Raw genomic sequence first — 14658 nt, forward strand, 5'->3', positions numbered from 1 at the left:
TATGAATTTCATGATAGAATTTGGGGGATTGGTTACCTATACTATCATATCATCTGCAAATAGTGATACTTTGACTTCTTTTTTCTAATTTGTATCCCCTTGATTTCCTTCAGTTGTCTTATTGCTCTAGCTAACATTTCAAGTATTGTATTGAATAGATATAGAGTGGTCAGCCTTGTTTTGTTCCTGAAATTTCTTTGAGTTCTCTCCATTTAATTTAATGTTAACTATAGGTTTGCTGTAAATTACCTTTATTATGTTTAGGTATGCACCATGTATCCTTAATCTCTCCAGACTTTTATCACGAAGGGGTGTTGGATTTTGTCAAAGGCTTTTTCTGCATCTAATGAAGATGATCATGTGGGGTTTTTTTTCTTTCAGTTTGTTTATATGATGAATATCACTTATTTTCATATGTTGCATCCTTGCATCTCTGAGAAAGGAACTAGATCATGGTGGATGATCTTTTAGATGTGTTCTTGTATTTGGCTTGCAAGTATTTTGTTGAGTACTTTTGCATCCATGTTCATAAGGGAAATTGGTCTGCAGTTCTCTTTATTTGTTGAATCTTTATGTGGTTTGGGTATCAGGGTAACTGTGGCATCATAATACCAATTCCCTTGTTTTTATTTTGTGGAATAATTTGAGGAGTTTTGGTGTTAGAGCTTCTTTGAAAGTCTGGAAGAATTCTGCTCTAAAGCCATCTGTCCCTAGGGGTTTTTTTGTTTGTTTGTTTTTTGTTTTTTGTTTTGTTTTGTTTTGTTTTTTGGTTCATTTATTTTTGTTTGCTTGTTTAGTTTGGTTTGGTTGGTTGTTTGGGAGACTTTCTAAATGACTGTTTCTATTTCACTAGGGGATATAGGTCTATTTAAAATGATCTGATCTAGATTTAGTTTTGTTAAGGGATACCAATTGGGGAAATTATCCATTTCTTTTAGATTTCTAACTTAATAGAGTACAGGGTTTTAAAGTGTAATCTTATGATTCTCTGGATTTCCTCAGTGTCTGTTGTTATGTCCCCCCTTTTCATTTCTGATTTTGTTAATTTGCATAGTCTTCATCTGACTTTTAGTTGTTTTGTGTCAAGGTTTTGAATATGATTGGCCCAAGGAGTGGTACTATTTGGAGGTGTGGCCTTGGAGTAGGTACATCAGTGTGAACATGGGCTTTAAGACCCTACTCCTAGCTGTCTGATTCAGTCTTCCACTAGCAGTCTTCAGATGAAGAGGTAGAACTCTCAGCTTCTCCTTCACCATGCTGCCATGTTCCCACCATGGTTACACTGAACTGAACCTCTGAATCTGTAAGCCAGCGTCAATTAAACGTTGAGCTTTATAAGACTTTCATTGGTCATGGTGTCTGTTCACAGCAGTAAAACCCTAACTAAGACAGTTTGGATAAGGGTTTGTCTATCTTGTTGATTTCCCAAAGAACCAACTCTTCATTTCGCTGATTCTTTGTATTGTTTTCTTTGTTTGTATTTCATTGATTTCAGCCCTCAGTTTGATTATTTCCTGTCATCTGCTCCTCTTGGGTATGCTTCTTTTTGTTCTAGAGCTTTCAGGTGTGCTGTTAAGTTGCTAATTTGAGTGTGCTCTCTCCAGTTGTTTTACGTAGGCACTTAGTGCTACGACCTTTCATCTTTGGACTGCTTCTTTTGTTCCCCAGGAATTTGGGTATGCTGTGCATTCATTTTCTTTGAATTCTAGGAAGTCTTTCATTTCTTTCTGTCTTGACCCATTTTTCATTCAGCAAAGAGTAGTTTGGCTTCTGCTAATTTGTAAATTTTCTGTTGTTTCTGTTGTTCTTGATATCCAGCTTTAATCCATGGTGGTGTGATAGAATGCAAGGAGTTATTTCAGGTTTCTTGTATCTATTGAGACTTGCTTTGTGTCTGAGTATTTGGGCAATTTTAAAGAAGATTACATGAGGGGCTGGGGATTTAGCTCAGTGGTAGAGCGCTTACCTAGGAAGCGCAAGGCCCTGGGTTCGGTCCCCAGCTCCGAAAAAAAGAACCAAAAAAAAAAAAAAAAAAGAAAAAGAAGATTACATGAGGTTCAGGGTAGAAGTTAGATTCTTTTGTGTTTGGATGATGTGTTCTGTAAATATCTGTTAGATCTTTTTGGTTTGTAACATCTGTTAGCTCCAGTATTTTTCTGTTTAGTTTTGTCTGGATGATCTGTTCTTTGGAAGAGGTCTACAGACATCCACTTCTGGCAAGTGTGACCTGTTGGAGATGGGAGATAGGATGCAGTCAGCATTGGGGGTAGAGGCTAGGAGGGGATGGTTTGTGGGAGCCACAGAAGATCTGTGGGTGGAGGTTGGAGTTGCAATTGGTATTCTGTTGCCGAACTAGGGAAGAATGAGACTAGGGGATTGTGTCTGGGGGAGCACAGAGAGAGTGGCCTCTAATTTTCAGATGTTCCCTGTCAAAGAATGAAAGACACTTTTCAAAAGGAAAAAAAAAAGTGGCAATGTTCTTAAACCCACTTTACCTTCCAAAAATCTTCATTTCTGGTAAACAGTTTTCTTACCTTGATTTGTTCTCTCCATCTCTAAGCCCATGTTAATTGTGGCCTCTGGTCAAAGTGACAAGTATCTATATTTTATTTAATATCCACAGCTCAAATGCTGACTGACGTGAACTGTGTGCTGGGTTCAGTTTGAGGCTTTATCTCCTGATGCTCATCTGAGATGGCCTCATTCGTTGTTCACGCAGGTCCTCTTGCAAGGATGCAGAAGCATAGAGCTGGACTGCTGGGATGGAGATGATGGGATGCCCATTATTTATCATGGACATACGCTGACAACCAAGATCCCCTTCAAGGTAACACTTCCCGTCAAACCACAGGACATTATCTTACAAGCCTTAAGATCTGGAAGACTTCTGGAGTGTTTGCAGTGTGCAGTGGCTTGAATGGCTCATTTTTCTAGGATGTAATCTTGAGCCCTTACTAGATCCTTACTCAACTAAAATTTTAATAGCCATTACTTCATATTATAGCATAATGATATTGTTGCTATTTACTTTTATGTGGTCTAACGATAAATAAAAACAGGGGCTGTTCTCTTCCTCGAGAAATTAAAGGTCATCAATCCTGCTGTCTTTACTGACAAGGGAAAATATTATGTGTCAGGAGATAATTAAGTAATCACCATTATAAAGTAAAGAGTACTAGTTCCACCTAGGAAGATAGATTTCCCGGAAGGTTGGCCTTATTAGATTATTTTATAGTCCGCATAGCTTATTAGTTTAGCTATGCAGTTACTCCTCGCTCAGAGGGTCTTAAGCTCTGTAACATCATTTTTCTCTGAGCTGTGGCTAGGCTTGGACGGGATATTATTATATGAGATTATATGAGAAAGCAGCTACAGTGCACTTTTCTTCAATTCGTTTTCTATCTATCATTCATAAAACTCTTGCATTGTATATTAGCAAATGGCTATGTTTACAGATACACATTAAAACATGTCTACCTTTTGCTCCGAAAATAATATTTTAACTGTTTCAATATGTCTTGGGCTTCACTATATCACAAACTATAACAAAAGCAATGTCTTTTACTTACAGTGTTCTGTCTTAATATGTACTGATTTTTTTTCCAGTTTAACATAATAACCGCTGTTCCTTGTAGTATGGGAACAAGACTCAACATGAATGGTTTGATGTCTTTATATGATATAGCCTAGTCTCTTGCTTAGTTTACAAATACATTTGGCCCTTCTTAGCCATGGGTTCTACATCCATGGACTCAACTCTGCAGCTATAGGTCCAAAAGTGGGATAAATTTGTGTCTATAGTAAATTTGATTAGACATGTTTTTCTTGTCATTATTTCGAAATGATGTGTTCACATTGCGCTGGGGATGCTAAGTACCTGGCGATTATTTGAAGCACGCGGGAAGATAGATGTGGGGAGATGATATGTAAACATTATGTCATTTTTATGTAAGATCTGAGCATCGTATAGATTGCAGTGTCTGCAGAGGTCCTGGAATTAATTTCCCTTGAATCTAGAGAGGTGCCTGGACCTTTGAAAGGATAAAAACCAGTTTTATCCAGAACCGGATGGATGCAACAGTTAGCACTCTCTGTGGCTGAGGACCAGCCTTCTGATGACGCTGACAGACGCCTGACTCTAACGAGCTGTTTGGGTCCCACAGGAAGTGGTGGAAGCCATCGATCGCAGTGCCTTCATCACCTCCGACCTGCCAATCATCATATCCATTGAGAACCATTGCTCATTGCCTCAGCAACGGAAAATGGCAGAAATTTTCAAGGTTAGCTTCATCTAAGACACTACTATCTCTTAGTTGTTATTGGTATCTAAATTGGGCAGGTGTAGACCACAACCCAGCGAGACTTTAGCCATGAAGCATGGACTGTTAGATTTCTACAGACCTGAAAAATGGCAATGCTCAGAATGCTTTGGATTTGTTTAGGACGCCCCGCCCTTTTGTCTGTAAATGTATAGGGATTGTTTTCTGGTCTTCTGACCCTTTCCAGGAAGCCTTGGGAGGTAAGGATAGACCAGTTCTCCAGTACTCCTGATACTACTAGCAGGAATATCAGATGTCACCTGGCAGTTTTATATGAAAAAACCAAAGTCATTTCAGGAAAAGTCACATATTGTTGTGACCCAAACACATATAGGGATTTAGCAAGTTAGCCCATTAGAACATTTTCTCTACTAATAGTAAACTACCTTATACAATGTAATGCAGACAGATCAAAGAGCAGATTTCCACCCATTCTCCCAGTGACAGAAGCGTATGTAGAAATATAGTTCTCAAGGAAGGAAAGCCACTAACAGGAAAATGTACTCCAGTATGAATACCAACAAAACTGAATTTTCATATTGCCTTAGCCTAAGCCACAATGGCTTTTTTGTTTGTTTTTTTTGTTCTTGTTTGTTTATAAATAACTAGAAATAAAAATTGCCATATTTTTCTATTCTTATCTTAAGTGATCATCCTGTGTCTACCCTCCACTCATGACCTCCTTAAGAGAGACATTCTGCTTTGGGGACTTATTTTCATAAGTCCTTGTGAGAATACTATCTGTTCTTCACCCATGGTTGGAATAAATGCTCCCTCCCTGTTGCCTTTCATCTTTTCTGTCTGTCCCCAGGTTTCTATGCTCTATGCTTCTGAATTTACTGAAAAGTAAACCAGGTTTTACAGAACTGCGGCTGCTCATCAAATCTCTGCTTGCTTCCCTTTGCTACATTAGACTCCAGAATGTTTTGCTAAGTCTTCACAGCTGGTTCCCTCCACAGTCTGACCTAGGTCTTCCCCTTTGCCCTCAATACATCCCTTCCTTCCAGGGGTAAACTGCCGGGAGAATAAACAATCTCCTTAGTTCCTTTTCCTGGGATTTCTCAAACAATCCAACTAGGCCGAGATGGCCATGCCAGTTAAGAAATAGAAGTGAATTTATTAAGTAGAGGGAGAAGGCATTCATGGTACGCTTTCCTTTATGCTTTGTAGAGTGTGTTTGGAGAAAAGCTGGTGGCTAAGTTCTTGTTCGAGACCGATTTCTCAGATGACCCAATGCTTCCCTCACCTGACCAACTTAGAAGGAAAGTGCTTCTTAAAAACAAGAAGCTAAAGGCCCATCAGACACCTGTCGACATCCTCAAACAAAAGGTACTCCTCTCTGGCTGAGCAGGTTAGGACTATGCCATGGGCTGGGGGACAAGGAAGTTCATGCCACTTGGACTTTTCTGATGATTTGCTGCATAGACAGGTTTTGAAGACTGAAATCTCTTAACTGATACACTTGATTTGGGGATTTCTAATTCATAGACCAGTAGATCCTCTCCCCCCACTAACCTAAAGTTTCACTTTGTAAATTGTACCCATGTGGACTATACCTCCGTGTTTTTAATTTGTTCTAAGTGGAATAATGCGTAACTCTTAACTCTGGAGCCAGCCATCAGGGTTGCAAGTCCCATAATAGGTGACATACTCCTCTTTAGGGAGAGCACTTGGGTTCTAGGGCCCAACAGCAGCAGCCCTGAGAATCTGGAGTATCACAAAAGAATGGCAACAAAGGGCCTTTTCTCTTCCGTCATGCAAGAGTTCTGTGCTCAACTGTCAGCCTATACAGGCAGGTCCAGGATCCTCAAGCTCTTAAAAATCAAGGCTTTTGAAAACTTATGTGTCTCTCATATTTTTGTCTCAATTTTTAAAAATATTAATATTAAGATATGGTATCTTATTATAATAACCCATGCTGGCCCAGAACTCCAATCCTCTTACCAAAGGTGTGAGCCACCATGTTGGACTTCTCATGCATTTTATATTGGTTTAACTTTTTTTTTTTTTTGTCTTTCTGGAAACCCCTGGCTGACCTTCCATTCACAGAAGTCCTCCTGCCTCAGCCTCTTGAGTATTGTACTCCCAAGTCTAGTTCTCCACTTCTAAGTACATTAAAAATCTTATCACAAGTTGAAACACTTACAAGATGTTATATCATTATTTATATCTATCTACCTACAATTATTATATGCAAAATAGACCCCACTGCTGCCTTACTTCTAGACTTAATTTCTGACTGAAAAAGTCTGATTTTTTTTAAAAAAAAATTTCATATAAGCATTGTATTCTCACCCCTGTGATGACCATCTTGATTTTGAATTTTTACTTCGATATACACAGAAACCAGGAAAAAGTCAGGGGAAAGAGGAGGAAGTGACTGTAACCTCGGAGGTATTTTCTAGGTAGATACAATGGTGCTTCTTGTCTCCTTTACTTCCCCGGGATTTTCTCAGACCCTGCACATTCTTAGGTGTTTCTTTCGCTTGGTCTCAAGAATCAAGCAGAGATGATTAGTGGGTAAAGGTTACATCTCTCTGTATAAGACAGGAATAAACATGGTGAGGAAAGTGGAGGGAGGAAGGGAGGAGAGAAGTCAGCTGTCCTCTTGTTTTCAGTCAAGCCTCCTGTTTACGTGATACATACACAGCCATGCTAAAGGTCCAGAGTGGATTCCCTTAAAAAGCACCCAAGGGGATGATGGAGAGATGGCTCAGCAGTTTAGAGCAACTGGCTGTTCTTCCAGAAAACTCAGGTTCCATTTCTAGCTCCTGTCCAGCAGCTCATGACAGGCTGTAACTCCAGTCCCAGAGGCTCTGACACCCTTTCTGACCTCTGAGGGCCCTGCACATACATAACACGCAGACAAATATGCAGGCAAAGCACTGACACAGAAACATAGTTTTTAATTAAAGAAGTGCCTAAGCTTACACAACCGTAGACGTCTCTACACTCAGGAATATACATTCTGCAGCTGAAAAGCAAATAGAACCCCAATCTGAGAGTTGGGCGATCAATCACCTTCAGAAGCCAGGCAGGAAAGGCCAGTGTACGGAGCCAGCTGGAGCTGGAAGTGGTGAGGACAGAGCGTGCACGTCTCCAGAGCTGAACAGGTCTACTTAGATCATTTTAAAAGAATTTAAAATATCATCTCCATTGAGCACCCATGGTGTGTCCCTGTAATTCTAGCTACTAAGGAAGCTGGGAGGAATGGTTACTTCAGCCCAAGAACAGGGATTACCATAAGAAACACAATGAGACCCCAATCTCCTTTAAAAAGAAAAGTGGTGAGCAGCCCAGTGGCTTTCAGCCTGTAGATCACAACCCCTATTGGTGAACTATCTCCAAGATTATTTACATTACTATTCATAACAGCAGCAAAATTACAGTTATGAAGTACCAATGAAAATGTTATGGTTGGGGAATCACCACACCATGAGAAACAGCCTTAGGAGGGTTGAGAACCGCTGCTCTAGCCAAACAAGTCTGTTTCCAAGATGAAACTCCTCCCGCAAAGTCCAAAAGTTTCAGATCTTCACTGTGAGCACCATGGTTCTGACCTCACTTCTACTTCAGTTCTGAAAACCATGTGAGCTCTGTAGTGAAGCTTTTTAACTAAGATGTTAGCACATGTGTCTATGCTCTAGCTGATCTTCCTTAGAGGTAAGGGACTGGAGATCCAGCAGGGGCTGCGATTTTCTTCCAGAACATTGTTTTCTCGGGCTATCTTTTCCTCCTCCTCTTCCTCCTTTTCCTTCTCTTCCTCTTCTTCCTTCTCCTTTTCCTCCTTCTCCTCCTCCTTCCCCCTCCTCTCCTTCTTCCTCGTCCTCTTCCTCCTCCTCTCCTCCTCCTCTACTTCCTCTTCCTCCTCCCCTCTTCCTCCTCCTCCACCTCCTCTTCCTCTCATTCCTCCTCCTCTTCTTTCTCCTCCTCTTTGTACTTCTCCTTCCTTCTTCCTCCTCTTCTTTGCTCAATTTTAATTTTATATATTACACTTTTATTGCACACAGATCCATTGTAAAGAAAAAAGAGCCTATGAGAAGGGTGAAATAAACAGTAAATGCAGACTGCATTACCGAGTGCAGTGATATGTATATAGAAGGACATCAAGAAGAACGTAGACACTCTTTCACTGAGTGTGTGAAGTCAGCAAGGCTTCTAAGTCAAGATGGCTGTGTGAAGTGCAACTATAGTTCTAGGTACAGAGACAAACTTACAAAGTTATAACTACATTCAAGACAGCAGAACTCATAAGCTTTATCAGCACCCCAAGTAAGAAAGCAATCACATGTTAACAATGAATGTTTTATGTTACTCTGAGGTCAATCAAAAGTTTTGTTAGCATATACTCATGGTACACAGCATGATGGATTTCATGATTATAGTTTTGTTCACATATATAATGTGGTTTGACCATTTCACACCCCCTTACTCTCTTGAGTCTAACCTTCCACTGTCCTCTTCCTCTTCCCAAATAAAACTGCTTTATGTTCATGTTCTGTATGTGTATATGTGTGTGCACACATGTGACCACACATGTGTACAAGTGTGTATGTGTTTCTGAGTGGATGTACATGAATATATGTGTGTGTACATGTGCCTGTGTATGTGTGTGTGCATTATGTGAATATATGCTTGTGTGTGTATATGTGCATATGTCTGTGTACATGTGTATATGTGTGACTATGTGCATGTTCTTGTATATGTATGTGAGTGTGCATTGTTTGAGTATATGCATGTGCTTGTTTATGTGTGTATGAGTGTGTGGTATGTGTGTATGACTATGTGTATGTGTGTAAGTCTGTGTGCATCTGTATATGTGTGTATGTGTGTATATGTATGTGAGTGACTGTGTATGTGTGAATGAGTGTGTGTGAATGAGTGTGTGTGTGTGAGTGAGTGTGTGTGTGTGTGTGTGTGTGTGTGAGAGAGAGAGAGAGAGAGAGAGAGAGAGACTTCAGAGCCTCAGCATACCACTGTGTGGCACTGCTGCCAGTAGGCCTTCTGCACTGTCCCCTGTCTGCACAATGTGACACTCCTCACTCTCCACAGTGTTCTGCTAGGTGCTTTGCCTCTTGACTCTTGCTCCTTGATCTCAGCTTGACTGCTCATTTCTCTACAGTGATACACAGTCTTGCTTTTGGGCTTCACTTGTACCTGAAACAGGTTTTTTTCTCTTTTTTTTTAATTAAAAAATTCATGTTTTTTCCCCTTTCCTAACTCCGCCAAGATCCTCTACCCATTCAATTTCACTTTCTTTCTCAATCTTTAAAAAAAAAATGATACCAACTGCATGCTCAAGCGAGCATGTGTGCACGTGCATACACACAACACACACACACACACACACACCACACCACACACACACACACCAATTGCCAACTACTTCTAAGCATATAGACTGCCCTGATGTTGTTGATAAGACCAGTACCATTCTATTGAAAAATATGATTTTCCCTCTCCCGGCAGGCGTCAGTTACAAACAGCTTCTTGGTTAAGGGTGAGACTTAGTGCCTGTGTTCCCTTCTCTGTGCTGGGGTTTTGTCTGGCTTATACTTGTATGGGTCTTGTGTGTGCTGTCAGTCACTGGGATGGAACAGTTTTAACATTAATTTAGAGGGAAAGAAAGTGAGCTTTGTGTAGGTCAGAGGACCTCTTGGGGAAGTCTGTTCTCTCCCTTACTGTGTAGATTCCTCAGATTAAAATCAAGTTTCCAGGCTTTGCAGCAAGCCCCTCTGCCTGGTGGGCCAGCTCACCTGCTCCAGAGCAGACCTTTTAGATATTATACTGGGCACTAATCTTATGATATTTTCTAATGAAAGGACGGGAGAAAGGGGAGAGGAAAGGAAAGAAGAAAGGGAGGGAGGGAGGGAGGGAAGGAGGGAGGGAGGTCTTAGATGCAGTCAGAAATCCTACACTGGAGACATGACCCCCTTATCCTGTTTAATGAAGGTTGCATAGAACTGTGTTCTGGGCTGGTTGGCTGCTGTATCCTTGCTGGCCTTGCATTTTGTGACCGAGTCTTCAATTTTCTGTGCTATCCATTAACATCCACAAAGCTCCCTAAACCTCTGAGCCTGACCAGTGAGCACTGAACATTCTAAGTGGATAGCACTGTAGAATATTTTATCTGGGTGTGGACACAGCCTCGGCTGCATCTTCCCTATGTGTACATTTTTATCACAAAAATAATATTACCCATTTTTTTAAAAAAAAATTAGAGACTACAGGCTGGTAAAATGGTTCCTCGTGGGGAAAGTACATGACATCAAGCTTGAGAGCCTGAATTCAGTTCCCAGGACCCAAATAATGGAAGGAGAGAACCAACTCCCCAGAGTTACCCTTTGAATCACACACAGACAGAGAGAGAGAGAGAGAGAGAGAGAGAGAGAGAGAGAGAGAGACTCACACAATATGCACAATAAATAAGTCAATATCATTTCTAATTTTTACTAAATGTTTAAAAATTAAAGTTAGGGTATCATTTCTAATTTTTACTAAATGTTTAAAAATTAAAGTTAGGGCCTGGGCATGGTGGTGCACACCTTTAATCCCAGCACTCAGGAGGCAGAGTCAGGTGGATCTCTGAGTTCCAGGAAAGCCAAAACTATACAGAGAAACCCTGTCTCAAAACAAACAAAACTTCCTATTTTGGGTAATGTCCACAGCTACAAGTCATGAAGTCTGTCTTAGGTTTCTGTCACTGTGGTAAAGCATTATGACCAAAAGCAGTTTTTGGGGAACAGGGTTTCATCAAGTTTACAACACTCAGGTCACAAACCATCTTCAAAAGAACTTAGGGCAGGAACTCAAGGCAGGAACCGGCAGGAACTGAGGCAGAGGCCATGGAGGGGTACTACTTACTGGCTTGCTCCTCATGGCTTGCTCAGCCTGATTTTTTATGACACCCAGGATCACCAACCACAGATGGTACCTCCCGCATCAATCATTAATCAAGAACATTGTCTTGCTCACAGGCCCCACAGACCTGCCGACAGGCCAATCTGTTAGAGACATTTTCTCAACTGAGCTTCCCTCTTCTCTAATGACTCCATGTCTAGTTGGCATAAAACTAGCCAGCAGAGTCCAAGAATGTAAATGAAAACAAATTGCAAATTGTGTCTTTACTTTCCTTTAATTATTTATCTGCGTGTGTGTGTATGTGTTGTGTGTATGTGTGTGTGTGTGATGTCTGTGTGTGTGTGTGTGTGTGGTATGGTGTGTGTGTGGTGTATGTGTGTGTGTGTGTGTGGTATGGTGTGTGTGTGTGGTGTGTGTGTGTGTGGTATATGTGTGTGTGATGTCTGTGTGTGTATGTGTTGTGTGTATGTGTGTGTGTGTGTGGTATGGTGTGTGTGTGGTGTATATGTGTGTGTCTGTGTGGTATATGTGTGTGTGTGTGGTGTGTGTGGTGTGTGTGGTGTGTATGTGTGTGTGTGTGTGTGTGTGTGTGTGTGTGTGTGTGTGAGAGAGAGAGAGAGAGAGAGAGAGAGAAAGAGAGAAAGAGCGACAGAGACAGAGATCACATGTCGATGTCAAATAACAACCGTTAGTCCTTAGTTTTCTTCTTCATTCTTGGGTTCTGAGATTCCCGTTCAGGTTGACATGTTTGTGTGTCAAGTGTTTACCTGTGGAGCCATCTTGTAAGTTCCTATCTTTACTTTTAATCACCTCACCTCCAACTGGAATTTAGCAATTTCTCTGGTTTTAAATGCAGAAGGAAGAAACCCAGTAGCTTAGACAATACCTATGCAAGGGTTTTTTTGTTTGTTTGTTTGTTTGTTTGTTTGACTAGGAGAAATGACAGTTTTCTTATTGTCTCACAATAAGATGTTGGTAATATCTCCAAGAATTATTTATAGTCATCCTATTTTCAAAACTATCACTTGACCCACTATCAAATATTTTTGACATGTTTCCTCAAATTTTTGTATTAACAGTTTATTTTTCTTATCTTTAAGTGTGTGGGGGGGAGGGGTCTGTGCACATGACTGTAGGCAAAGGTACCTGTAGAGGCCCGAAGCATCGAATTCCCCTTGAACTTAAACTACTTTTCAAAAGGTACTTTAATATTTCCTTATTTTTCTGTGTAGGGGTGTTTCTCTTGCACATAAGTCTATGCCTGGAGCACCAGACCTCCTGGAACTGGAGTTATGCGTAGTTGTGATCTGTCATGTGGGTACTGGGAATCAAAACCAGATCTTTTGCAAGAACAAGTGCTTTTAACTGCTGAGCCATATCCCCAGTCCTGGAGCTGACCTTTTACATATGCACTCTTAACCACTGAGCCATCCATCCAGCCCCAGGTCCCCTAAAATTTCTGTTTTGTTATTTTGATTTATAGTTCTGACAACAACGCCTCTCTAAGCTAGCAACTGCTCTTCTAGCCTGCTTGTCCACAGGGATTCTAGCATTGTTCTCAAGGTCAGAGGACTTTCAATATTATTTTAAGACAGAAAAAAAAAATGAGTGTCTTAGCAGAGACTTCCTGCTCTCAAGCTGATGGGCTGTTTCACTCTGTCCCTCGGGACCAATGTTAGTTTTCCAAGCATCTGAGTTTTTCTCTTGTAGGACTTTCCCAAGAGCCTAGGAATCCAGATACCACACACAGGTTTCTTACGATTATTTCTAAAAGTTCCCAAGTTCTTCCTTTAAAGGTGCAGACATTCACCAGAAAAAAAAAAAGTTGTATCCAGAGATTTTAGGGTCAAAACACTGGGCTACAGCAGCCACAATAAACTATGCTCAACCGCTGGCCCTTATGTGCCAATTAGAAACACGTGTAAGGGTGGAAAGCAATGAGAAGAGATCCTCCACTCAGTGCACCCCACCCCCTCCATGGGAGGAATACCAATGGAGGGACTCCATGATATCACCTCTCTCTTCAGGGCACTGGCAGGACATTAGCTTTAAATGGAAGGCAAGAGGACCTCTGCCCTGGACCTGTCAGGTGGTCCAAAAAAGTGCTTGTCCCTGAAGGATTGAGATTCTCAGGGAGTATTGCTGATTCAGGGAGCAGCTTCCCCGTAGTGGATAACTACCCTCATTTGGGGTGCAGGTGGGAGAGTCTATTCAATGAGGTGACTGTTGTTCTGGGAATCTAAGGTGACTTAAAAGGAAAGGCAAGGACAACGGCTTATCTCTTTTCCTTCAGACATGACAGGTTAGGCTAGGCGACATGTTAGATAGAAACCGCTTGAGTGGTTCTCGCGCCTGTATTGCCAAGGAGAGCAGAGCAACTCCAAGTCAACTGGGGTTAACTCCAAGTAAAGAAGCCAGACACAAAACAAAATCCAAGATGCTGCACCGGCTCTAGCTATCTGTGGGCCCCCCTGAGGAGTCAAAGCCGCTGCTAAGCAGGTGCCTGTCTTACACTAAATCCAGATCCTTTCTTCTCTCTCAAATGAACCTGGAAGGAGCAATTCACCTTTATAGTTTGGAAAGCACTGGGTGGCAGTTTGGAAGGTTGGGGTGGAAGTTCAGTAGGTTGCTTGTGCAGTCTTTAATTTCCACTCTTTTGCAGGCTCATCAGTTAGCATCCATGCAAACACAGGCTTTCACTGGTGGGAATGCCAACCCGCCACCTGCCAGTAATGAGGAAGAGGAAGACGAGGAGGACGAATATGATTATGATTACGAGTCCCTGTCTGATGGTAAGAGACACAGAGCCTGCTGCCGTGAGCTGGGAAGTTGCTCAAGTGATTGATCTTTCTTCCCAAATAAACCTGGAACTCCATAGATAAGCAGTAGAGGTGGTTTTAACAATGTCTAGGAGTCGAAGGATCCAGACACTTAGTGAGAACAGGGGAAGAGCAGTATCACAGCCACACTCTAGGAAGGCGAGGGCCAGAATGCCTGGGAAGCAAGGGGTGGGGTGGAGTGGAGGCATCGTCCCAGAAATGGGTTTGTAGGGGAAGAGGTGGGGTGAGAACAGAAAGATGCACCTTCAGTCTTTGAGTTTCTGAAGTGATAAAAAGCTCTTTCAGACTGTATCTAAATCCCCACCCCTAACTCCCACTCTCTCTCTCCCTCCCCCTCCCCCTCAGTCCCTTCTCCCTTGCCCTCCCATTCATCCTCCCCTGCCACCTGCAGGGGACAGTGTCACTTACTGTCATGCTGTCACTCTGGGGATCTGGCACCAAAAAGAGGAGGCTCCTTCTCCTTCGTCCCTGTTCTCAGATTACTAACCCAACAAGACATTTCCTTCTGGCCCCACCAAGGAGAGAAACATGAGTGATGGATAAAAGTTAAAGGTTACTGGTGAAGGATTCATCTCAAGTCAGAACTGGGGTCTGCGTGTGCTTCGCTTGCCTGTAATTGGTGTCATTAGCCGGAGATT

General features: G+C 41.8%; 1 protein-coding gene across 4 annotated transcripts in view; it reads left to right on the top strand.

Annotated features, from left to right (window-relative positions):
• Plce1 (phospholipase C, epsilon 1) overlaps window positions 1-14658 on the top strand; it is a 309112-nt gene that overhangs the window by 253896 nt on the left and 40558 nt on the right. For all 4 annotated transcript variants that reach the window (XM_039108292.2, NM_053758.2, XM_063262806.1 and 1 more), the window contains 4 exon segments: window positions 2720-2827; window positions 4164-4280; window positions 5490-5648; window positions 13843-13972. In XM_039108292.2, coding sequence (XP_038964220.1) covers window positions 2720-2827; window positions 4164-4280; window positions 5490-5648; window positions 13843-13972 — 514 coding nt within the window.

The sequence above is a fragment of the Rattus norvegicus genome, chromosome 1 (genome assembly GCF_036323735.1).
Source record: "Rattus norvegicus strain BN/NHsdMcwi chromosome 1, GRCr8, whole genome shotgun sequence".
Classification (NCBI taxonomy): Eukaryota; Metazoa; Chordata; class Mammalia; order Rodentia; family Muridae; genus Rattus; species Rattus norvegicus.